Here is a 27,365-nt window from a genome sequence, read left to right on the forward strand (position 1 = left end):
TATTTTCATTTGGATTTAGTTTTTTTGGCATAAGATGCACATGAATGCCATTTGGAAATGATATTTTGATTTTTATGATTCAAATAACATACATCTGGTTATCACAGCATATATGATCATAAATTGCATCGTTTACAAGGCATAAGTGGGGGTAATGTAGACATTTTTAGCACTCGCCGTGATTAATGCTCCTTTGCTTGCCATCTTTTAGTGTATTCGTTTAAAAAAGTCTGATTCTTTGTGGATGTGGATAAGAAACAGGGTTTGGAAGTTTGATGATATACAGTGAGAAGTTATTTTGCTTTACCATCTAATAATCTTGTAAAATCTCTGGTTGTGTTATGCCAGGATCATCATTTTATTTGATCTGACGTTGGATCTTGATCAATCAAAGCTCAACGTCTGTCATGACTTGTGACGTATAGAAGGCAAAAAAACATGCTTGTCATTTTGTTGTACTTTTGCTTCCATTGTGTAATAGTGATTGATGTATAGTATAGTTACCATGTGTGCTTTTTATGTCTGTACTTGCTTTGCACGTTTCAGTTAGTGTCTAACAATGCAGCATGATGTAGTTTTATTAAGGCCATACATTAATTCTTTATTGTGTTTCTGTTTCTTATGTTTTAAATAATATCTGACAATGTAGCATGTCTTGCATATTATTATACTCATATTAATATTATCTTTTCATTATTGCTCTAAACCTGATCTCAATAACTTTGTAATTTCAAATCTTATATTCTTTTTTTAGGGTGACTGTAACATCTGTCTAGGACTACAGATGAAAAACAGACTCATGACTAACTGACTGGAACATTTACAGCATGTTATGTGATATTGATGCACACTGCACCAATTAAATAAATCAAATGAGTAAATAAATAGAATAACACATAAATTGCAAGTAGTCAGATGTAAGTAAGAGAAACCTTTATTTAGCACTTTTAAACAAGCATTACAATATGCTTCAGTTAATGTTTGCTTACATGACCTCAAGCAAATACTCAGAACCATGTTCTGTTAGCCAAGCTGGCAAAAGCTCCATCACCACAAGTCTTTAACTTGGAGCCCTTGTTCTGATAACCTGAGATAACCATAAATCTTTATGAAATCCTCAAGATGTTTCCTTGTTTAATCAGAAGACATTGTAGTCAAAGGGAAAATGGCACACATTAGTAGTAGTGTTCCTAGTATTATAGTGTTCCTTGTGCCAAATGGTTTCAGAATGTGTGGATTTTGTAATCTGGGACATTTCATGCTGAAATCTGGGACTCTAGTTTTTAGGTTTATGCATCATTTGATGCACAAATACATCAAAAATATAATTGAACAATTAGAAACATTGTTTTATTCATGCCAGATGTATATATTAAACATTAATTTTGTGTAAATCCTACATAACTGACCTTTAAGTGGACTTCACAAGGGGTACTTCCTGTTTGACTATTTTCCTGCCTCCATTTATGACATCATACCCCAAAAGTCATATGATTTCTACTACATGACATCCCTGCTTGGATTCAGCACCAATCATGTTCAGGGGTTAATTTGAGCCGGATCCTACCGGAACAAGATTCGGCACCTCTCAATTTTGGCCTCCCTGTGTTCCGGTACTTATTTGGGCAGATCCGGTACCTCTCATTAAAAAAAACAAACAAAAAAACACATATAAAAATATTTCAAATAAAATAATAATATGCATATATTAATTTACAGAACAAATCCCAAGAATTTCATGTTGTTTATTAAGATTTAACGTCATTTGAAAGAGTTGGAGACCTGTTGACGCACTGAAAAGCTGGGCCAACCACAACCCTGACACACATCTGAGGAGCAGAGAGGAAAAACTGTTGCCATTTCAACCATAGACTGTATATAAGAACGCAAGCATGTCAAAAAGACAGTTAAAACATTCAGAAGAACGTGTCGCTACCTCCTCCCGTCCCGTAGGCGGAACAGCGTGCATTAAGAGGTTACATTTACTTTTCTTTTTTCAAAAAGAAGAAAGAGTTGCATGACACTTCAAAACGAGTCAGAAAAGCCTCCACAAGCGGCGACGAGGGCAGCTGTAGCGGTCATGTTGATGGTCAAAACCGGCTGCAGCAGGAGGCTAGCGCCGCAACAGCTAGCCCGGTTCACCGACAGCTAGCCAAGCCGGGGCAGGAGGCTGGCACCGTGGCAACAGCTAGCCTAGTTCACCGCCAGCCGGAGCAGGAGCCAGCTACAGTGCTAGCAGTCAGCCAGGTGGACCACCAACAGGCGGGTACCCTGGCAACAGCTAGCCCGGTACAACAGGCGGGTACCCTGGCAACAGCTAGCCCGGTACAACAGCCGGAGCAAGAGGCCGGCCCTGGCATTAGCTAGCCCGGTACAACAGCCGGAGCAACAAGTGGGTACCCTGGCATCAACTAGACCGGTACAACAGCCGGAGCAACAGGCGGGTACCCTGACATCAGCTAGCCCGGTACAACAGCCGGAGCAACAGGCGGGTACCCTGGCTAGCCCGGTACAACAGCCGGAGCAACAGGCGGGTACCCTGACATCAGCTAGCCCGGTACAACAGCCGGAGCAACAGGCGGGTACCCTGGCATCAGCTAGCCCGGTACAACAGCCGGAGCAACAAGCGGGTACCCTGACATCAGCTAGCCCGGTACAACAGCCGGAGCAACAGGCGGGTACCCTGACATCAGCTAGCCCGGTACAACAGCCGGAGCAACAGGCGAGTACCCTGACATCAGCTAGCCCGGTACAACAGCCGGAGCAACAGGCGGGTACCCTGGAATCAGCTAGCCCGGTACAACAGCCGGAGCAACAGGCGGGTACCCTGGAATCAGCTAGCCCGGTACAACAGCCGGAGCAACAAGCGGGTACCCTGACATCAGCTAGCCCGGAACAACAACCGGAGCAACAGGCGGGTACCCTGGCATCAGCTAGCCCGGTGTTACAAATCAACTGGTTTTCACGTTAACTGGTTACCTTTGTTTGTAAACAAACACCGCTACTGCAGATGTTCCCGTCACGGAGAGAAAATGTAGCTGACCTCGCGAATGCCTGAATGCACGTCCATTTATATATCTGATGATGTCTCGCTTCACCTGCTTAATCCAAGCACGATGCCTCATGTTGTGAAGTACAATTGTGGGATCCGAAATACTAGACACCATATTCTGTATACATGTTCAAATAAAAATAAATAAATAAAAAGTCACCCGACACGGGATTTGAACCAACTGCAAAATATCCCCAGCCTAGTGATTTACCATTAGGCCACATATCTACATAACAAACAACTGTCATAAAGTCATACAATTACTGTTGAATTAAAAATCACGTTTGCATAGCCACGACTGTCAACACACCACGGCCAAATTAACTTGTGACCACTGTTATTGCAATGATAACACTTTAGCACCTTACAGGTCCAGCTTGTTGCACCTCTGAAAAACATTTCACGATGATCAAAGATCACGTTTGGTAAAGATGGTCGAGGAAAATCACGCATTTGATGTTTTAGACACGTTTACGTCCGTGTGTTGTAAATCATGTTGGAGCAACAGTGTGTAAATAAAACAATTTGAAGTCGAGCGGAGTAACGTGTGGCATATAGGATATCCACACATATTGGCATACTCAGTTATAAAATCATTCATCACATCACTTGTTGATATGAGGAAGTTTAGACTGAATGGATGGATGGGTAGTGGAGCGAGGAAAGCAATATGACCAAATATGAAATTGAGACTAAAAGATCATTTTCCTGTGGCTATTTAGTTAGACAGGATTGGTTTTTTTTGTTCTCCCACTCTGAGTCTGGTTCTGAGGGTTCTTCCTGTTAAAAGGGAGTTTTTTCTCTCCACTGTCACCAAGTGCTGCTCATGTGGGAATGTTGGGCCTTCAGCAGACACGCCCCCAGCGTTTGACTGCACAGAGAAGTGCTTGATTTTTCATGATTTTAAAAGATAATTTTACATACTTAGACAATTTTTCTAGCATTCAAATTTGGAAGGATGGTTAATAACACATCTGTCTGTGATGTGACTAACTCAGAACACAAATATATTTTCACTTTACACGGTCTTTAAATGAAACCCGAAGAGTTCGGTTTAGACCTACTCTATGTGTAAAGTGCCTTGAGATGATTTGTTGTGATTTGGCACTATACAAATAAAGATAGATAGATAGATAGATATCCGCTCGACTTCAAATTGTTTTATTTACACACTGTTGCTCCAACATGATTTACAACACACGGACGTAAACGTGTCTAAAACATCAAACGCGTGATTTTCCTCGACCATATTTACCAAACGTGATCTTTGATCATCGTGAAATGTTTTTCAGAGGTGCAACAAGCTGGACCTGTAAGGTGCTAAAGTGTTATCATTGCAATAACAGTGGTCACAAGTTAATTTGGCCGTGGTGTGTTGACAGTCGTGGCTATGCAAACGTCATTTTTAATTCAACAGTAATTGTATGACTTTATGACAATTGTTTGTTATGTAGATGTGTGGCCTAATGGTAAATCACTAGGCTGGGGATATTTTGCAGTTGGTTCAAATCCCGTGTCGGGTGACTTTTTATTTATTTATTTTTATTTGAACATGTATACAGAATATGGTGTCCAGTATTTCGGATCCCACAATTGTACTTCACAACATGAGGCATCGTGCTTGGATTAAGCAGGTGAAGCGAGAGATCATCAGATATATAAATGGACGTGCATTCAGGCATTCGCGAGGTCAGCTACATTTTCTCTCCGTGACGGGAACATCAGAGGCCTGTACTACGAAGCTGGATTAACCTATCCAGGATCTCTCTCCGTTACCTGGATTGACTTATCCAGATCTTCGCAGTCCAGGATAAGCGGTACTACGAAGCTGGATATCAACTCGGTAAGTCAACCCAGGGTTTTCCCATCTGGATCTCTGCGCGTTCACATAAAGGGGAGGTGTTTGCAGCGTCTGACCAATCACAAACATGCAGAAACCCTGCAAAGCAGACTACTTTACCATGGAGGAGCAGACAATTATTATTCAACTATATGAAGAATTCAAACATCATCCAGGCCAAAAGCAACACTGTTGCTGCAGCAAAAGCCAGGAAGGAATGCTGGCAGAAAATTGCCGACTCTGTTAATGTGTAAATTCATGAGATCATACAATATTAATTTATCAGACAATATAAACGGACAGCACTCTGATCACACAATGTCACTTTATTACGGCACAGACGTTTGGGGCAGAGCGCTTCCTCAGTGCCCTTCCTTTCATAGCGACATTAAGTTAGTTTAATATTCAACATTCAAAATACAAACCTATTATGCGCTTCAACCATTTGAGTGAATGATTTCAAACCAACTGTATAACATACAGAATAATATCCCCCACGTGCCTCAATGATTATTTTTTAAATATATATTTTGGCCAATTAAAAAATTGCATCTATCCCTAAAAACTCTTTCTCTCCTAAGCGCTCCTCTCGCGATCTGCGCACCAATGTTGACAGCCAGGATCTTTTAAGAATGGGCAGGTCATTTTCTAAGAGAGCTGATTGGTCAGGAGGTGGTGCTTTTGTACTCGCTGATCTCTTATCCAGAACATTAACCTGCTCCGGAGCAGGTTAGCCGTTCAGCATAAGTTACCATGGTGATTTACCCCGGTAAGAAGTGAACCAGCTTCGTAGTACGGAAAACCCAGGGTTAACCCTGAAGTTACCTCGATAAGAGAAAATCCAGCTTCGTAGTACAGGCCTCTGCAGTAGCGGTGTTTGTTTACAAACAAAGGTAACCAGTTAACGTGAAAACCAGTTGATTTGTAACACCGGTACAACAGCCGGAGCAACAGGCGGGTACCCTGGCATCAGCTAGCCCGAAGCCAGAGGCGGGAACCCTGGCATCAGCTAGCCCGGTACAACAGCCGGAGCAACAGGCGGGTACCCTGGCATCAGCTAGCCCGCAGCCAGAGGCGGGAACCCTGGCATCAGCTCGCCCGGTACAACAGCCGGAGCAACAGGCGGGAACCGCGACATCAGCTGGCTTACAGCAGGAAGATTCAGCAGGAGCGTGGGACGTCCAGCGACATGCTCGTGATGTGGGGTGTTTTGGACAACTAAATATGGTGAGTACACTGTCTATTAATAGGCCGCCGTGCCAATCTTTGAATAATAATAATGGAAGATATGTGTGATTTATTTAAAAGTTTTTTTTTTGTTTTTTTTTTTTATTACACGTTAGACCTGTTGACTGTATACTGTAAGTCCCACCTGTGGTGATGTGGGCATTGGCCTGTGCTGTGTGGAGTATAGCCTAAAATAATTGTAAATTATCGTCATAACATTTATACCATGGATATTATTTGAAATTGAGGCTTGTAAGTCCCACAGCGTGTCAAGTGGGCATTTTCATGTTGTTTTCAGCACGTTTACGTTCTGGGACCTGTGCCCGTCTCGTCATCCCTGAGCTGTCATATGTAGTTTGCGTTCCGGCACCTTATGATTTACAAATTAAGCACTGATCATGTTCACTTAAATGTTATAGAAAAAGAGATAAATGCACTGGAGCTTAAGTTAGTCAATGTCCCACATCACACTACTCCACAATTAATGTTGGAGGCAAACTGTGGTTGTCCTCTATCCAGGGGCGCATTAACATCACTGGAGGCCCCTGGGTTACAGAACTCTATGAGCCCACCCCGCACACCCGCTACAGGACTTTATAAACCCCCCATCCTTAAGTAGTTAACACACTATATTTTGCCCATAAAAACTCAATACAAGGTCATCTTTGGTTCTGTGCCATTTATTTTACCATTGTTTGTACCATTAACTATGTGCATTTCACTTTTGCAAATGAGCCAACATATACTCACCCACACACACAATATTTCACTTAGGCTAGTAATCCATAGGCTATGCAACAAATCAAACATATTGCAAGCAAATAACTGATTAATCTCTGTGCCATTTATTTATTTAATGTATGTAGGCCTAACTAACATCAACGTGCATTTCATTTTTGCAAATGAGCCAACATGCACTCACACACACATGCACGCGCACACACACACACACACACACACACACACACAATTACGTCACAACAATTACAACGCCACTTGATTGTGAACACTTCATTGTTGCTAACTATTAGGCTATGTGTTGTCTTGCCTGTTGCTTTGTGTGCCGTCTACTAAGCTGCGTGTTGGATATATATGGTGTGATTTTGTTACATTGTATCAAAATGAAAGATATGGGGAAAGATATTTTTAGAGGCCCCCCCATAGTGGAGGCCCTGGGGCTGGAGCCCAGGTTAGCCCGTTCATTAATGCACCCCTGTCTCTATCATGTCATACTGACATTACACAGGATAAAACATGCAATCGCCAAATATTACGTTTGTATTAATTGTTGATTAACTGACTTTCCAGATAATATACGCCAACATTAATATTGCAGTATAAAATGGAGTACACAGCAGATTTTATCCAGACTGCCAACCCCTGGTAATGTCTTGATTTGACTCAACTTGATGTTTAAATAATATCGTGCTTGCAAGCTACTGCTCAATAACTGCTGTCTAGATGTACTGACATCATTTATTTCCTTTGCAGGTTTTCTCTTTTTGTAAGGTTTACAGGTTGTCTTGTCTGCCAGTCTGTAACTGTATCTTTGATGTAGGATGATGTCATTGATGTCTTACCAACCTGGTTCTTGCCGCTTTCTCACAGTAACCTCATAATAGCAAAGGCCAAGCTATACCGAGACATCTTTAAAATGGCAGCCAAAACCAAAAACCCTCCTGCAGGTGCTCTAGTGTTTCTAAAAGCACTGGCTTCTTATTCTTTGCCTAAGGTGCCAAAGTTAACTCACTGGGAAAGTTATTAATGTATTTTTGTTTCAGTACAGATTGCAATCAAGTATGGTGTGTTTCACAGGCAATGGAGAATATAATAAATTGTGGTAAATGAATAATAGTACTTACATTATATTCAGTTCCAAAGTCTGATAGCAATCAAACTCTTCTTTATTCTTGTAAGCTACGACAAAGTTTTAAACAGAAAATGACAGCAGGGCATATAAACATTTTTACATTTGCTGAAATATTTATCCTTGCTCCTGCGAATGAAAATGCTCCAATTTTAAACAAAATTTCAAATGTTCCTGTATCACGCAGCATTGCAAATTGACAAAATCTAATTTAACATCCTTCTGTGACTGCAGAGGGACTCACATGAAGAGGCACATCGAGTAGAATGATAGCCAATCATTGTTTTGAAGTGTGCCAGAGCAGTGTGGTGACCTCCAACGCTGTAACATCTGACAATATATTCCTGATCAATTGTGCTCATGGCGGGCAGAGTCGGGTTTCTGCCATTTTTCCTGCGTATCATGTTTGCTGACTGTATAAATGTAGTAATTGAAATGTAAAGCAGGCTTCCCGTGGTACAATATTTACACAAAACTCCTCACATATGGTACGAGTTGCTGGACAGCTGCTATCAATCGCAGCAGCCGAGCATAAGAAACACTTCGAAAATGAATTTTAAATTAAGAAGGAGGGATGTAGAGTCTCAAAGACTCTAAAGATTTCAGTGTAATTCCTGAATGTACAGAGTTACTGTATATTTAGCATGAGCAGGATGGCATTTCAGACCCCTGCCTTCCACATACAGTCATCTCTGTGAGGGCGGATCAGTTTCACCATTTAAAAGAAATTCCTGGACGTTTGACCAGTTAGTGTTTTTTTTTTCTTTTCTTAACCAGTAATGATTTCACCATGTGTTTGTGAAACTGTGACCAAGTCTGGTTTGACAGAGCTGCAATTAAACCACTGGTTCCCAAACATTTTGTTGTGCCTCCCTTTTAATGGGTGAAAATATTTTTTTCGCTCCACCCAACATACACCCACATACACATATTCACAACTGTGACCACCTACGCACTAACTGATCCTGTCTGAAACCTCATTTTGTGACATTTTATTGAACAAAGCATTGAAAGGTATCTTTCATAGAAGTACTGGCAATGAAAGTAGTACAGAACTTCTGTCCATATTTTTATTGGAGTGACTTTGTAATTTTCAAGTTTGACCCATTTTTACATTTGAGAGATGTAAAAACACCCTGAACATATTTCTTTTAGGGGGACTTTTCCTACTTTGACCCCAAATATACAAAAAAATGCATTATAGTTTTATTTTTGTGCAGCTACCATCATTCAAACTTGTTGTTGTATTCTTCATATTCTATAAAATGTTCTCCTGGACCATAAAATAGTGATTGTGAATGTCTTTTTTCCATAGATAAACACTTGCAGCTTCGTTAAGGATTAATGAAAGTTAGGTTTTTATTTTAAATAATTCAAAGAGAAATAACAGAGATCTGACATCACACAGCAAGTAGCATATATTTCCCAAGTTATTTGTTAACAACATAATTTTTTGACTAAATTGGTTAGGTAATGAGATGTGTTACGATATCTCACTCTGCTCAGAAGTCTACTGCTAATTTGATGAGAAACGTAAATAGCTGCATCTAAATCTGGTGTGTGGTTAAGTTTAGGCAACACATTGGTTATGATTAGGGAATGTTTGTGGTTTTATATGTTTAAAAAGTAAACTAGTCCTGTCTTGTCCCCCAAGTCTCTGCAACTTCAATATTTAAACAAGACCATGATCTTTCCCGAAACCAAGTGCTTTGAGTGTGTAAACATAATCATAGAAGGGTTTAATCAAGCTTTAGTGTCTACACATGTGGAGATATTATATTGCAAGAATGGATATTGTAGGAAAACAAATTAAATGCGGAAGGTGACAGTGACGGATTGATCACATTGAGGTGGGAAAAACTCAACGTGCCAGCAAAGAGGAACAGATGGCAATTCAGGTCAAACCAGAATGTTAAGTTGGTTATGTTGGTTTTTTAGTCTCTATTGTCCTGCAGGAAATGTGTTTTCACAGCCTGTACACACACATAACCACACTGAAACATATTGATATACATAAACACATAACATTCACTCCCCCGCTTTTATCCTCACACATATACATTGATTTATCTACACTCTCATACACACACTGATCAATCAGGATCTATAGACTGGATCAGTAAGGCAGTTTATTCAGTGCTACTAAGGCAGAAAGGACCAAACTGCTGCCAAAGCAAGCTCGTCTCCATTTTAGAGTTATGTATCTTGTGTACGGCCTGACAGCAGTAGTGGGAAGTGTGGATTGAGGGGGCGGTCAGTGGCATTTTCTATTGTGAGAACAAGATGTGTGATGGCTTTGTTGTTCTTGTCCCAATGGTTTGGTGTATGGGAGTGGATGACTTTGGAGGCAGCATGTGTGATCCTGGTTAGTTTGTAGGAGATGGTTAACATGCAAAGAAACAGAGAGATCATGAGGGTCTTTGTTTTGTATCTGCAACATTCGTAGAATCCTACATTGGTCCATAGTGTGTTAATCATTAACTATAGTCGTTAACTTAACTTCACTTCATCAGACAGCATTCATGTCATAATTGTTTCCTTGTATGTGAGTACAGGGGAGAAAAAACACCATCACAATGTCCAATCTTGCAAGTGCAAGTTAAACTTTTGACTACGAGTTCCTTTGTTGGTGCTGTATGTGTTCCAGGAAAACACGTTTGCAGACTTGGAAATACTCTTACCATGTGTGTATACCACATACTAATACAGGTTAGCGAGCTTCTTTCCTGACTCATTATATGCTTGGGGGTCACCGCTAAATCAGTGGTAATCATGTGAGCATTGACCACAGTCTCGTGACATTTAGTAGTTTCATTAGAAGGGGGTCTGACTATATAACTCTGTGGCTGCGGTGTCTCTGCGGGGTATCCCTAAGTCAATACATTTCTGTTCACGTTTGCCAATTCTCCCCATTTTCTCCTTGATGTGTTTGGTCGCGCAGCTGCATGCACATCTGAGTCATCGTAGGATTCTCCTTTACAGTACTGTGGAAATATTCAGATGATCAGAAACACATGACTGGGAATTAATCATTTGAAACCTGTGGGGTGAGTTTCATGCCAGCTCATCTTAAGATCGCTCTGCTCCACGTCTCATGCCACGTATACTGTGGAGGTAGCATTATTCAAATTATGCAGATACACTCATTAAGAGGTTTTGTGCAAATTCACCAGGGATTGGATCACCTCCTTTAGGCTGTTGGTTTCAATTCATCTAAGACTTTCTCCTTTCTCATGACTCATCACCACCGATAGGCCTATGATGCAAGAAATGTGCACTCCTCTGTCTTTGTTACCAACAGTTTATAATGTGGTTGTCCAACATGTATATTAGACCTATTTGCAACACTTATAATCTCTCTTTCATTTGTACATGCCATTATTCAAATTATGCACATTCACAAATCGAATGCTTGTGCAGAAATCCGTCTCGGCATCTATCTGGATGGCTGTAAGGTAAAAAAAAACTGTGATCACCTCTTAAGTCTCGTGGTTGCATGACAGACATCTGTATTCCAATCTGAGATGCAGATCACTGTGGTGCTCCACCAAACAAAAAGCAGATCACACAAACACCCAAGGGGAATTTGTTGCATGGAAACAGAATTGCTGATCAATTATGGGCCAGTTTGAAAAGACTTAACCAGTCACATCCCACATTTTAACAACACGGTCCAGCAAATGCCAGTGTGATGGTGTCAGCCTGGTTGCTGCCGGGAATGAAGGAGGAACAAGAACAAATAAGTTGACATTGAAATACTTTTGGTGAAAGTACCTTTAGGGTCCAATGAACTAGTAATGATATGAACCATACCTGCAACAACAAAGGTCTATTTCCTAACTCTTTTAACTTTTCTAAGTCTTTCTTAACTTTGGCTCACTTTCTTAGTTTTGGCCATTGTTCCCAACAGCAACAACAACATCAACAAGTTAAACACGGTAAATGCTGAGAAGTCCAATGGGGCAATAAATTCAAACAGACAGAAATTCATATAGGTTAAAACTATGACACAAGTTTGCTACAAACTGACCGTTGTAACATTCAGCATTAACACCTTAACAAGTACAAGTTCCATTTTTACTTGTCATGCAAGTACACACACACACACACACAAATACACACACACACACACAGCATTTCAATCATTCAGTTTAATCAGAGATGTTTTGATCAGCTGCAGCATCCAATCAATAACTGATATCCAAGAAGGAGGGAGGCTCCTCAGGACGTACCCTGGAGTTTGAATAAAGTTCTGAGGAGTTTGAAACTTGTTTACAGATGCTAATCAATCACTGATCAATAAATAATATTCATAGTCTTCAGGAGCAGCAGTGTGATGTCATCAGTGCCCAGTCCCGCCCCCTTATGTCCTGTCCAATCACAGCAAACACAGCAGTGGCATCAGCAGCAGAGCCAGCAGCAGGTTACAGTAGGGGTTTAGTATCTGCTCCACCCCCCCGGTCAGGTGAGCTGGGGGAGGCGGGGCCTGCCATTGCAGCGGTGACATCGATGGAAGCATGGTGGAAAGCCACTGATCCGATGCTGGAGCGATCGGCTTCGCTCTCCGTCCAGCATGAGTCTGAGGCGGAGGACAGTCGGCTCCTCCCCCAGCGGCCGGCGGAACTCAGCCGGACAGCCGACGAGTTCTGACTGGTCAGTGTGGTTCGATGAGAAGAGGCGCTGCCAGAGCTAAAGGAGCGGAGGTCCTTCTCTGGCACCCGCAGCACGGCACGCAGCAGCGGCACGTAGCGGCCAATGGCAGCACGGTATTTGGGGTGCGTGATGGCGTAGATGATTGGGTTGTGGATGGCCGACGCCTTGGCAATGACGGCAGGAACTGAGTTCATGTAGGGCGTCAGCAGGTCGGCGTAGCCCGCTGTGGCCATCAGAGCAACCGCCGAGTATGGCGACCAGGAGACGACGAACAGCAAGATGATGCCCAGAGCCACTTTGGCCATTCGCCACTCGCTGCGCAGACGCTCGTATGCCTTGTCACTCCCCCCGCTGTTCAGCTGACGGACCTCTTGGCCTGCACGCCTCACGGCTCGAAAGATGGCCAAGTAGCAGCCGGCGATGAGACCCAGAGGGAGGAAGAAGACGAAGGCAAACAGCAGCACGGTGTAGGTGCGCACGGTGGTGGTGAAGCTCATGTAGTCCCAACTGCACGACGTCTGCAGGCCCTCTGGGACGTATGCACTCCAGCCGAAGAACGGTGGCAGACTCCAGCCCAGCGAGTACAGCCACACTGCCACCATCACGACCAGCATCCGGCGCCGGCTCACCCCCCCCAGCAGGGCCAGGGGGCGCGTGATGGCGAGACAGCGGTCCACGGCGATGGCAGTCAGTGTCATCATGGAGGTGATGCCGAACAGTGCTCCGCAGAAGGCGTACAGCTCGCAGGCAAGCTCCCCGAACACCCAGCGGCGCCGCAGGCTTGCTGCGAAGAAGACCGGCGACTGTGTCACAGACATCAAGAAGTCTGCGGCCGCCAGGTTGACCACCAACAGGTTGCTAGGTGACCGAAGCGTGCGGCTGCGGCAGGACACGTACAGGACCACAGCATTGCCCAGCATGCCCGTCAACCCAACCAACAGGATGACTGAGCCGATGATGTAATGGGCGTGGTCGGGCACGTCCACGGTGGGGAACAGGCGAGGTGGCTGTGCGGAGGGGGGCTGTGTTGGGGGGGGGCAGTCCCCTCTCACAGCGCACAGAGACGCCTGGCTCCCACCCGGCTGACTCATCGCTGCTCTGCTGCGTCTGAGCTGCTGCGTTTTATATGGGCCTGATCGATCAATGACGTCAGCGTATTGATCTGATTGGTTCATTTAAACACTCAAACTGCTTTTAACTAATCAGGTCAGAACATTTAGTGTCAGGTCAGATTTTACACACGCACACACATTTGCATTCTTATGCAATGAAAGCCTCCAAATAAGGTCATAAGATGAATCAAGTGAGTCATGCACTCAGCTTTTCAGTCTTTTTTCTAAGCTTTACTTTTTTTCCTGGTAAAATACAGTACAGTTTTATTCTCATGTGTAAAAAAATATCTTATAATTTACTACAATTATCATTTATTGTATTGTATTCATGTTTAAAATGTTTTAGTCCCTCTTATCTATTTCGTTTGGCCATTGTCATGGTCCTGTTCATGCTCAGCGGCAGTTGCCCTTAGAGTTTTTCCCTGTTTGTTAAGACTGGACTGAATGGGAGAATGACAGATAAGAGAGGTTGCAAAATATATTAAAGGTCCAAAAGCACATTTTATTGACCACGTTGCATTGAACAGACATTTTACAGCCTTGGTCGTAATAAAAGTGCTCGATTGGAAGAATAAATCAAAACTGAAGGGAAATCTGAAATACTTTTGCCTCACTTGGTTAAGAATGAGAATGTTTGTTTTATGACCAGATTGTTTTCAGGCTGGTCTCTTTGAGCTGCCAGGTTTAGTGCTTATCTTGCAATTCGCACTCCAAGTGGTGATGTGTCAGTTTTTGGGTAATGGAACAGATCTACATTATGGGCTTTTAAGAGTTTGCATGTCTCAGATTATCTTGCAGCCCACTTAGCTGTGTAGCACAGGGTGTTTCTTGTTTGCATTTGGCCTGCTGGCATTTAAGGCTTTCTTGAGCCTTATTGTTTTCTCTGTTTTCTGGTTGTCTGTTTTCACTGTTTCCCTCCTGTGTTCTGTACTCCTCCCCACCCTGTTTTTCTCTCCTTTGCCCATTTACACGCCTGCCCTGCATCAGCATCGTCAGCCTTCCCTGCTCCCTGTGTTTCCCCCAGCCAATCGGCTCCCTGCCTATTATTTTGCCTTGTCACCTGTTCTCTATTCCCTCATTAGGTCTGTCTGTATTTAAGTCCTGGTTTGCAGTTCAGTCTTATTGGATTCTTTGTTCTGCATTGTTCAGTTTTGCTCTGTAAGCACACGGTCTTCATTAAAGAGATGTTGGTCAGGTCATACTGGCTGCTTAACAGTTATCAATTTTATTAGTTTTATTGCATTTTTATCTTTTTTGTGTGCATCAGTTTCACTGTACTGTAAGTCATGTGTGTTTGTCATCTCCAAAGAATTTGGAATTGCACTAATCTGCAGAAAGATGCTATACAAATACTGATTGATTGAACATGGGAAAATCATACATCAATTGAACTTTGAGCAGCTCAACATGTGACCAGAAGTGGACTTAATCATAAGCATAATAGGTAATAGTTTAGGTAATCAGAAAAAAACTGCAGGCATACAAAACTGCATATAAAAATTCATGATATTTTTGTCTCTGGTATAAAAATACCTTAGGTGAGGCCTCTTAAACAAATCTGACTAGTATGTTTATCAGTCAAAATAGGCTTCAGTTACACCCTTGCTCATCTGCTACCTGTGGAAATCCAAACATGTCTTTTTATAGAGAACAGACTGTTCTTTCAGACATCTGAGTACAATAACCCTGTCCAAGGCCTTGGATGCACACCCATGTCATATTTATACTGGCTCTGACACAATACTAAAGCATATTTTCATTACACTGATTGTAAATACACTTGTGCTGTGCATTGTCCTCACACATTCAGTTGTCAGAGACTTCAGAACACTGCACCCCATATTGCGAACAATAGCTGGATCCATGCATCGGGAAAACCAGTGGGACATTAATGATGCTTGTCAACAATATCAGTCGCAACTCAGCTTTAGATGGAAGGTCCTTTTTTTTTATATAATACCTTGCATCCTCTTGGCCGCCAGCTTTCCAGCTGCCATGGCCTACATTTCTTGCTATTACAGATGTTTTGGCCAAATAAGCAGGAGCAACACGCAGGCCTGAAATTGGTCTTAACCTTTTCTTCCCCTGGAAAAACATTCCTGCCTGGTGAAAGTTTGAGTGTCCAACTTCTTTTTGGCCGTGGACAGCCATTGATGGAATATGAGGATTGAAGGTTATGCTGAAAGCTGTAGAATCTTATTTTAATCATTTTATTCACTGAAAGAAGTGCATTTACTCAAGTACTGTATTGATTTAGTTTTGGCCACTTGGGCGCAGTGGAACAAGTTTTTCACAAGATTATCACTTTACATTGTTGCTTATTTGTTCCTTATTCTTATGCCCAGCAGGCAGAGCAACGTTGTCATTCATGTGAATTCAATTTGTGTCCATGTGACTCCAATACTCTATCTTCTGTTAGATCTTTTTAATATCTGATCCTCCATTTCACCAGCTAGGTGCTGATACAAGGTTGAAAGCAAATAAGAAAAGACACTAAATGTAGAGCTGAGGGAAGTTGCACAGTTTGATGATTCTCTGGGTTTTTCACATTACACAAATTTGATGTTTTATTAAAGGCCCTAAAAATCTATTTTTTTAATCATTGCCTTACTACAATCTATGGGGTATTATGTAAACACATAATACTCCAACATTGTGGTTAATATTAAAACATGTTTACTTTTTAATTTAAGAGACAGGGAGCCCAATTACAATGTATATTATGTAATAAGAATATACATAAAAACATATGATGTAGCTCAAACTATCCTACAGAACACATACAATCCACATATTAGCTCCACCTACAATCAAAGCTATAATCCATTCTTGTAAATAATACATTTAGAAGTCTGAACATGCTGTTCAATGTCATCACTCATACTTCATCAAATAAGCATTTTCATATTATAGCATAGCAATAGCAGCAATATGCACATATTTTTCCAATTAGTGAGAAAAAATAACTTGGTACTGAAGACATAAATACAAGTACAGCTATTAACATAAATAATAGCGTCACTAAGGAGAATTTATGTGTACTTGTATTCTTGATATAGAACTTGGGTAAATTTTGTTGGTTCTAATTGCAGGATTTTGACTTCTAACTGTAGCATTTTTATTGTTGTATTGTTGCTTTATTACTCTAAATACTTCCTAAATCCCTGCTGTTATTTATTTGTCCCAATACAACGATGGGTCATGAGTCAGTTCTGACTCATCAAATGCCCCCCAGGTATCCATAAACAAGGAAGCCCATATAAGACACTAATTTCCATAAATCAAACTTTCCCATGAAATGTGGTTTTATTTCTGTAGATCATATCATTTCCATTATTCAACGCCAATGGCAGATCATAATTAATGTTTTAAAATGCTAAGGGAGTGTACAGTATATTTCTGTCGTGAGAAGCAGACTCTTTGAATTCTTCGTGCCGTCCTTGACTTAATGATCCAGCACGTCTTTACACTATTACATAAAAAACAGTTGTACTCATGTTGTATTTTGTGGGAAAGGAGAAGAGCCTTAATTGCAGTCTTTGGAATGTCGTCAATCCCACAGAAAGGCTCTCTAAGCCACATTAGGGACATTATAGTATGTCCCTTAGACTGATATTTCAACAGGCCTCTCTCACAGGGGATATTGGAAGCGATTCATGTGCAGCTAAAAGTGGGATTAATGTTGTTTCTAACAGAGCAGCTGTATAAATCATTGGTGTATTTCATTAATGTTGTTTGTTTAATCAACAGACAATGAATTTTGTCCTTTAATCTCCTAAAGTCAGTTTATAAAGGGATTTAAATTGTTGAGTAAGCAGTGGGTTAGGGTCAAGTAGAACTTGGAGAATGGCATGGAAATGGAACTGGACCCCCTTAAATATGGCAGAACATTAAACATAAATAACTTCGGACAGCAAATGTGTTGCAGCTGAACTGAACAAAGTAATATGAATGGATTTAAACCAGTATTTAGCCTGCTTACATAAAACAAATCTATGCGGTTTCCTCAGCTAATGTCTTGTCTTGGTGATTAGTCCCATTTCACCAGAAAACGCTGGTTTACTACATTCAATAAGTTGTGCAAGTGAAAGTTCACACAGCTACCACACCAGCCTTTAAAATACAAGTGTTTAACCTTCCACATGGGAACCTGCAGTGGGGGCAAAATCCTGTTGGCACTGTAGAAATATTACAGCCTTGGTGGAAGGGAAGTCGCTCCCTATGTAGATAAAGAGCTAATTCTAAGGTAACAAAAACATAAGTCTTATTTTCAGGTGATTATAGACTCATTAAAACATACTTTTGAGTATAATATTCCTTTTCTGCCAAGTCCTTTCCATTTGATTACACAAAATTCTACACACTGCACCTTTTAATTTGAGCAATTGAGTCCTCTGGGTCTTGGAATAAAACATCCCATTCCCAGTAAGTTACTGTAGTCCCCAGTATGACAGTTAGGCTAATAATTGTTTTTATTGATACAATACTAATATATTTCTAGTGAACTAGCTCAACTTGTCAAAATGCTTGTCCAACAAACAGAGGGAAATATGTCTTACATATACTGTAGGGTGCCATGTAAATCTAACTTTACATCCAGTGCCACCATCAGGTCAATAATACCTCGGAAGTGAATAAGTCCTGTAGGTATTTAAGAATTATTCTCACATGGTTAAACGCTAACATACCAAGTTAGAACACCAGCATACTAAATGTTTGCTAAATGCTACCATATTACCTACCTTATTATGCTGACTGTATGCATATTTTATCCTAACTTTACAGATGACTGCATACATATATTTACGTACGAAATGGTGGCATTGTAGCATGTTAGCAAGTTAGTGCAGGGTTCAATATACAGTAACCTATTGCCTGATAACTGATGACCAGTAACAGTTTATGCAAGATGGGCAAGTTAATTGGCTAATCAGAGTCAATCACAGCCTGCAACATGAGTGAGAGGAGAAATGCAAACACTGGCAAGGCTTTACAGAAGAAACAAGTTATGGATTTTTAAACCATATAGATAAAAACACCCCCTCTTTCACCAGGGGGGCGGGGAGTTGTTTTGGGAGTGCGGGTCACACCTCCAAGGCAATGGTAGGGGAAACACTGTGTATTTGTGTATTACATCAACATTACATATCTATAGCTAAAGGAAAACAAGTAACTTTAAGGGGAACTTCACTGTTGTATGTGTTTATATATAATAAATCACCAAAATTACTATGTTAACATGGCTACAGTTAGCATAATTGTAGAAATGTCTTAAAAATGAGATTGTACATAGAAAATAAAATGGCCTTTCCTCTGACAATGACAAAGTTATCTCTCCATACTTCATCCATTTTTCTTTTGTTAAGGTTAACTTTCAAATGACTGCTAACATTACTATGGATTACAGGTTATTTTGTACGTAATGGTTTCCTTGAGTAAAGCACCCTACTGGTTGAGTAGCTCATATTTCAGGTGGCTCAGAAGAAAAGGGTATAATGCTTACAAGTGACAAAATAGCCTAGCTGTTGCACGGCTGTTAAAACCCACAAGTGCCTGACTGATTGTGACATAATGAAACAAACAGGTGTGTTCCCTTGTCTTTTAAGCATTGCCAAATGTTACTATCCCAATTATGTGAGAACTGACTGAACAGAAATAGGAAGAACAGAGTTTTCGCCAGTGGATTTTTTGGTTTCCAGATGCTGTCATTAGACATGCAGAGGAGAATAAACACATCCTCATGTTCTGACCAAAGAATGTTAATACTCTCACCTGCCGCTGTAGTTCTCTTTGATGATGCCAGCATGAATTGGCTCTCTTGTTGGCAGGAGTTGTAACAGGATGAGGCCCTGTACCTCGACTTTTGATAGGCCCTATTGTGTGTATGTGTGTGTAGGTCGTCTGCAGGCTATGGTGCTCAGATTACTTGTTGGTCAAATACACAGAGGAGTTGACTGTGGAGTTAAAAGCTGTCTAAAACGATAAAACCTGCCATTCAAGTCAGTTGCCTACACACTCAGACACTGACTCACTCAGCAGTAATCAAACTTTTCCAGCCAATGATAACACTCACTGGTGCTACTATCGGTGTCACTCCATTATTTTAGTGAGTATAAGGTTTATAAATAGGAACACCAGTGGTAAGCATTACTTCATTTTTAATTTGCCCAGTGATCATACTCATTTCAATTGTTGCTGATACATTTGTGTTATCTTGACCAGTGTTTGGTCTGGTGGCTATCTGACTCACATGTGAAAGGCAGACAGGAAAAAAACCACAAGCAAGAAATGCTGAGCACTGCTGTTTGAAATGATGGTGCAGATGTTGCTTCGTAAAGTTACCAATATAAAATATATTAAATGTCTGTTCATTCTTAAAGAGGAATCCCTTCTCTGTGGGTCGTCTTGAGGTTTTGAGAGGATTTCTTTTTTTTTCCTTATCTAACTTGAGGATCTAATGATGTAGGGTGTCATATGTGGTACAAGTGAAAGAAAAGCCCTTTGTGGTAAATAAGTGAATTTGGGATATATCAATAACATTGACTTTATTTATAAAATTTTGAGTTGCTTTTTTTATCTGATTGTTATCTGGTTTGTCATATTATTCTGGGCATTTGAGCGGTTTACCAACTCAACTCAACATAGGGCATATTGTACCATTAGGTTGCCAGTTTTAACCATGTTATACGCAACGAGTGGAAGCTATCTATGTTCTCATTTGCTTGGCTTAAGTTATCCAACTGTTCAGAGCATTTTGACTTGTCTGGTTTAACTATAAGTCCATAGAATATGAATACAACCATAATGTGGTTGCACAGTGTTAACAATCATGTTATCATTAGTGGATGGCTATACATTCTGTAGGAAGAAAGTTATTTTAACAGAAAGCTGGAACTACTTTGTTATGTTTATGGGGGAAAAACATTAGTCTATATCATCATCTGCTTTTTTAAACTCTCACACAATTGCTACCAGTCTCAAATCAAGTATCATTCAAGCCAAATTTTAAAGTCTGCTCAGGAACTAATATTAAATTACAACTGCCGCACATATTTTTATTCACATACAAACTCATTCATACCACTCACTCATTCACTCATTCACTCACAGGCTATCAATCATTTGTTTAGTCCCTAACTTGCTTATAAATCTTTTAAGAAGTCTTTTGCTTGGGCATTAAATCTCATATTGCTCTCTAAATGGCTTTTCAAACTCCATTTGAGGTACAAGACTATGACTACTGTATAATAACAGTGATAAATGTAAATAACTACCATTTATAATATGTTACAGTAAATGGAGAGAAAAATCTCTGTAGGGTTTTGAGAGAGAAGCTTCTTAAGGCTGAAAAACCGTCTGTCAGTGCACCAGAATATTTGCATGTAATACACATCACACATTCCTTCCTCTAAAACCACCATGACACATAGAGCTGCAGAGCTCAACCAGCTCTGGGGAACCATATTTTCCCATGGCCCAATCTGAAGCTCGAGTCAAAGCGATCACACGTGGCATTTGTGAGGGTTGCCGTGATTTGAACAAACAAAATTCTCTTGGCAATCACAACAAAAACAGCGGTACGATCAATTAGCAATACTCAGGCACTGTATCCAGCCTGTCAGTACAAGCTAATCGAGTCAGAAGTCTTTCGTGTTACATCTTTGCGTTTTCTGCTGACCTCAACTTAGAGAAAGGGGGGAAAAACAGTTAGGAGGCATCCGTTTCTAATCAGGGCTCCTGCTGGATTACTTGGGGAGGAAAGAAGAAAGAGCAAAGAAGGAATGAAATAGTTATTAAAAGGCCTGCATTGGCTTAGCAGCTGCTTTTGATGATATAATAAACAGTTAATACAAAATTAGATCAGATAACCCTGAGGGGAACGCTAATTACCTTATTTTTGAAATAACGATAATCCTCAGTAGTACGTCTGGTCCTCGGTTAATGCTGTCATTAATTTTAGTGATATTTTGGACTCCTGAAGTCCATATGCTACATAAATTTGTATGTATTTATTGTGGTCTGCTTAGTATATCTTGTCTATCCTATTTCCATTTTACAGTGCTTGTATCGTAGCTGATCACTGCAGGGAAAGAGGAATATTTTCTTACAACAGCGCTGCACCTTTGACCTTTTTTTTACTTTTGATCTTCTTATCCAGGAATTTAATCTTAATCTCATGTTGAATCTGTGGTTCAATTACTTGAATGGGAGCATTTGTTACATGTAAGTAGTACATCAGATATTAGCTAATAATGAAAGGCACAATTAGTGGCTCAGATGTACTTCTGAAGGTTAACACATCCGGATATTTAAAGAGTCTGTCGGTTACAGCTCATGCCTGGTTTGAGGCCTTTGACTCGCCGCTCTCGTTCCAAATTTTGTTGGGCTTTTCTCCCCATTTGAAGAGAATAGAGTCAGAGAAACAGTCATGAACACAGTCAGACAAATTAGACCACACGTAACAGCAAAATCAAGATTAAACATATTGTTCTTTTCTAAGAGTATTACTAGAAGTTGTAGCAGATGCAAGCTTATAAATACACAGCCAGACTTTGGAAGCGTGCTTATATTTGCTTGCAACATAAAATGTGCTAAGTACATTGTCTAAACTTGCATATTTTACCACAAGTAATCACATCAAACAGTAAAATGTTTCTTGTTTTCAAGAAAGCACTTATTCACAAGTTAAAGAGCAAGATTTTTCGCTCAATGATGCAGTGATTAGAAGAATGCAAAAACAAGCCTTTGTTGCTACTTGGCAAATTTCTATGATACTGTAGATATCTATGTTGCTATCAGTAATACCACTATGTGAAAAAGGGGCCTCATTTCCTTGTTTTTTATTGCAGTGCTGAAAGGTGTGGAAGGTTTTAGACAACAAAAAGTACAGCTAAAATGTTGAGATGCTTTACTGCACAAGTTAGTGTTAGTGTATGTTAAAGATCTGCATAAAATTACAATAATGCAAATACTCAGGCTGGTAAATCTTCATGGGAGCTGTAGTTTTTTTGTAGTCTTATGCAGTAATTATGAAAATCACAGATTTCTAACAGTAGGTGCTATATTGGATGTCAATTTATCTTAGAAAATGCCATGTAAACCCCATAAACATGCTTAATTTTGTCAAAGACCTCACTGAGTTGAGACCTCATTGAGAAGCTAGTGAAACAGTTAAAGGAGGCAAAGTCCTGGATTAACTTTTGCACTGTATTAATCATTTGTCTTGGGTTAATGAATCCTGCTGCTGTTATAACATGAATACCTATGTTTGTAATTATCAAAGACTAGTTGAAGGAAACAGTCTAGTTGTAAACATCTTTAAACCTACCTAAACTGTTATGATTGTATATAGATATGTGATATACCACATTGTGCATCATTACTTGCATAATCAAACAAATAGTATTTAATTCAGCATTAACTAATCTGTAAACATAGCTAATTTATGCTTGCTCTACACTAACATATGCCAACTGTAAGCTAGCCATTGCGGCATTAATGTTCACTGAAAATGACATGAGGGTAGCTGCCTACTAATGACTAGCAGGGTGATTCACATCCTCCTTATAACAATTAGACAATGTTAGACTAATAATTGAGTGGTAACACAATAGCCATTTTGAAGGAATATCACATTATTTGAGAGTCATTACGAATGCTTCCTGTTATCTACATGTCTGGCCCTCGTTGTATTTATACCCCAACTCAGATATTGCGACCCGGGTAAAATAAAACTCTTAGGATTTTATTTGTGAATGATTTGAGCCCCATCTGATTAATATTACAGCATCCTTTCAAATGTTTCCTCCGCCTGTGACTTGCCAGAGTCTGGTCTTTCAGCACGAAAAGCTTAGGAAAAACGCAATGAAGAGGTTCTCAAGGTCTGTTTGGAGGAAGGGGGGCGCTGCTCAGTGGCTTTGACTATCTCCCACTAATGACACTGATTGTTTTTGCATAAACCCAATGTCAACCGCTCCAAACCACATTATCAAGATTTTGTGTGCTTTCCAAATGTGGGCCTACTTAGGCGTCATGTACAAAGCCAACAGGGGGGATGAATCTCTCTCTTTTTTGTTTTTTACCTCAAACTCTTCTGTCTGCAGATAACTCACATGATGGATTGTCTCATGGCTGAAGAGTCTTCCAAAAAACATAAATAAATGCTGCAGTACACGGGCTGCCTTGTGGAACCCCATGACTCTTGGCATTCATGGAGATAAAGGGAATAAATTAATTTTGGAGCTCCTATAAACGAGCCAACAAATCAACCAGGATGCATCGAAGCAGCCACGGCTCTCTGATGATTCTTTCATTATCAATGAAATTTCAGCTGGTTTTTCAATTTCTGGCAGGCAAATATTGCAACTACAATAAACACTGAGCAAAGAGAATATGATCTGTACAATTGACAAATTAAAGAAAAGCCTCTCTCTGTATCTGCTTTGAGCCTGCAGGATTTACTGTCTGCTGCACTATTAATATTGATTCTTGTGGATAAAAGTTACGATAAAGTCCAAGAGTCATGTACAATTACCGACAACTCATCCAAATTAAACAACCACATATGTTGCTTGCATTGACGGTGTGGAAATATTGACAACGCAGCTCCACTTGTTACTGCTATTCAAGAGTGAAGCCAAAATATCGTCTCGTCAGGAGCTGCCATCTTGCTTGTGTGATGTCATTTGGAGCCAGAGTCGGGCCCGCCTAAGATTTGAGAGCAGTTGTTAAAGCTGTCAATCATCATCAACCATACTCCCTTGTTTATAACTTCAGCTAATAATTAATACAAACTTATAAGAAAAATTAGCACTAGGACAAACATGTAGCGTGGTAAGAACTACCCATAATGACTGAAACTATCTTTGGGAAGAACTTTTTTTTAATGTGTATTTTGACTTTTAGGATCATGTCCCATTTGCTAGAGGGGGTGGGAGTTATGACCTATAATGCACCACGAGGGGGTGATCAAGAACTTTTTGCATCACTTTTGGGTCCTGTCATGACGTCTATCTTTATATACAGTGAACAGTCATTCATTGGTACCTACACTCCCGAACGACTCATAGGAGCATAATATGCCACTTTGTGAAAATAGGAGTTTAAAGCCGCTGCCAAGGTCTGGTTCATTTTAGGCACAAAAATCATTTGGTTGGGGAAAGATTATGGTTTGGATTCAAATGATCACTTGAAATGTGGTTAGTACTTCTTGACAGCTAGGCAACTGTTGTCGTCATAGCAACATTAAACTCCACCATACTTTAAAAAAAAAAACAACTCGTGGTTGAAACTAGAAGCGAACAGCGGTCTCTTGCAGCTAACTCCACATTTTTCCAACTAACCATCCAGCCATAGTTAGAGAAGCTAACGAGAACGTCTGGATTAGCAAAGCATTGTATAACTTTTCATTTTCCCCAAACCGCACATGATCATGCTTCTACATGTTACCAAAAGTGCATACTTGCCTACATCACGCCCCCAGGCAGACCAATAATATCTGGAAATGGATACTTGAACCTATTTCCAAATGCATAGACTACTTCATTAAATCTTTTGTATCTGACCTACTACTCTTCATTAAAGATACCACCCATGTTCTTAATAAACTTGCTAATATAAATAAGGTCACATCCTGCTTCCTGGCCACAATGCCTTTATGGAAGCCTTATCAACATAGACCACAAAGAAGCCCTATAAGCACTCTCACTACCTGAATAGACGTCCCACAGGAAGTATACCACCTACCGACTTTATATTAAGATTTACTGAATGGGCCTTTGAAAACAATGTATACCTTTTTCATGATGATCTATATCAACAACGGAAAAGCACAGCTAAGGGAGCTTGCTACGTGCTGAGCTTATCCAATCTATGTATGGGTCTGTGGCCCTTTATATTCATTTTGTTAGATATTGAACAAGAAGTATTATTATTCCATGGATACTCTGAATGACAACCTGAAACTGAGTACAACTTTAAAACAGATTGATTTTTTGGACCTTACAACAATGAAACAAAATGATGGACACTTTCATAGTTCTGTTTTTTTGCAAGCAAACTGACAGAAACACATTGCTGCAGGCAGAAATCTTTCATCCCCCAAAACTTAAGAAAGACATCCCATATGGACGATTTCAACATTTTCGTCAAGAGGATCTGCCATCAAGAGTAAGATTTTAAAGCTAAGGCAAAGGAAATACACCATTTTATAAATAGAGGCTACAAAACCAATACTATTACCAATGCCTTTACTAAAGCTAAGAAATTGAGAAAACAGGATGTCCTGCAACAGAAACGGGAACAGCAAAAGTTTTTACATTACTTTGTGACACAGAACAACATTGTACAACAACTAGAGAAAATTAAATAATACAAATTATCAACAATAACTGGAAAACAGTAGAAAGTAATCAGTGTTTAATCTACAGCAGTGTTAAATCTGTAGCAGTGACCCCAACCTGACTATGACCGATAAAGCTGATAGAGACTGATTTGTTTCTACTATAATAGACTTCTACTCAACCTCAAAAAACAATTTTCTTTGTATGATTTGTTGCTCTGATTAAATACCACAAGGTTAATGTAGGATGTGATTGATCAGATTTTGATTCTGACCTCCTGATCTATTTAGCGGAAGCTTCATATTATATAATCCAAAAATCTAAGTGTATTTCTTAAGTTAGTAAAAATGCTCTTCATTTCCATAACATGTTATTTAGTGCAACAGTGTGGCTCATTAATGTGTTTTCAATAGCTTTTGGAGGAATAAGATGAGGCATTGGACACGATAAGTAGATCAATTAATCATTGGTTTGGCTCAACACATGAGATTTGTTGACAAAAAGAAAAATGTGAAAGAATCGCTAACCATATCTTTTAAGATGGTCTCAAAACACAATACTGTAGTGCAGCTTCATTGCTTGTAGAACACAACACACGTACATACTATAATTTGTTGGCTTTACAAGCTGTTGACAAATACCAAGTGGAGAGACTGGCTCAGTCTGGAAGCTGTTAGGATATGGTGCTGCCTTCACTTCAGAGAGATTATGTTGGATCTGTGAGTTGTGGATGCCAGATTAAACAGGTGTCAAATTAACATGGCAGAGGATAAAATCATGTCAAGTGTTTGCTTTGAAAAAGTGACCTCACCACTTCACCCTGTCCACACTGCATTATTCTCTTGATATTTTGACAATGGATGAAACTAAAGAAAGCCTTGAAGCCTTGAACACTGAGACTCTGAGAAGCTGTACAGCTGCAAGTATTAGAATACTGATGGATAGACAGGTGTGTGTGTGTGTGTGTGTGTGTGTGTGTGTGTGTGTGTTACCCCAGTGAAGCCTTTTCTTTTAACACCAACCTTGTCAGGACCAGTACTTCTATGGCAACCAAGTCCAGTCATAATGTAGTTTGATGTGCTATATGAATAAAGTTAAATGTCATTCCTGAGGTCCTGTCAGGGTTAGGGGTAAGGTGTGAATTGGTTATGGTTATGGTCCATGTTAGTATTTGGGTTAGGCTGTCTACAATGAATGGAAGTCATTGTGTTTTACATGTATTTCATATGGACACCTGAACCTTAGCATTACATATCAGTCCAGTAATTGATAT

At 40.2% G+C, this 27,365-nt stretch overlaps 1 protein-coding gene across 1 annotated transcript; it reads right to left on the minus strand.

The window, feature by feature from the left end:
- Positions 1-12,410: 12,410 nt before the first annotated feature.
- Positions 12,411-14,937, minus strand: opn4.1 (opsin 4.1). The gene is made up of 2 exons (XM_053323692.1): positions 14,920-14,937; positions 12,411-13,646 (listed from the first exon to the last, which is right to left on the minus strand). The coding sequence occupies exons 1-2, from the start codon at positions 14,926-14,928 to the stop codon at positions 12,411-12,413; spliced, it is 1,245 nt and encodes a 414-aa protein (XP_053179667.1). The 5' UTR covers positions 14,929-14,937.
- Positions 14,938-27,365: the final 12,428 nt, after the last annotated feature.

This window comes from Scomber japonicus, chromosome 8, assembly GCF_027409825.1.
Source record: "Scomber japonicus isolate fScoJap1 chromosome 8, fScoJap1.pri, whole genome shotgun sequence".
NCBI classification, from domain to species: domain Eukaryota; kingdom Metazoa; phylum Chordata; class Actinopteri; order Scombriformes; family Scombridae; genus Scomber; species Scomber japonicus.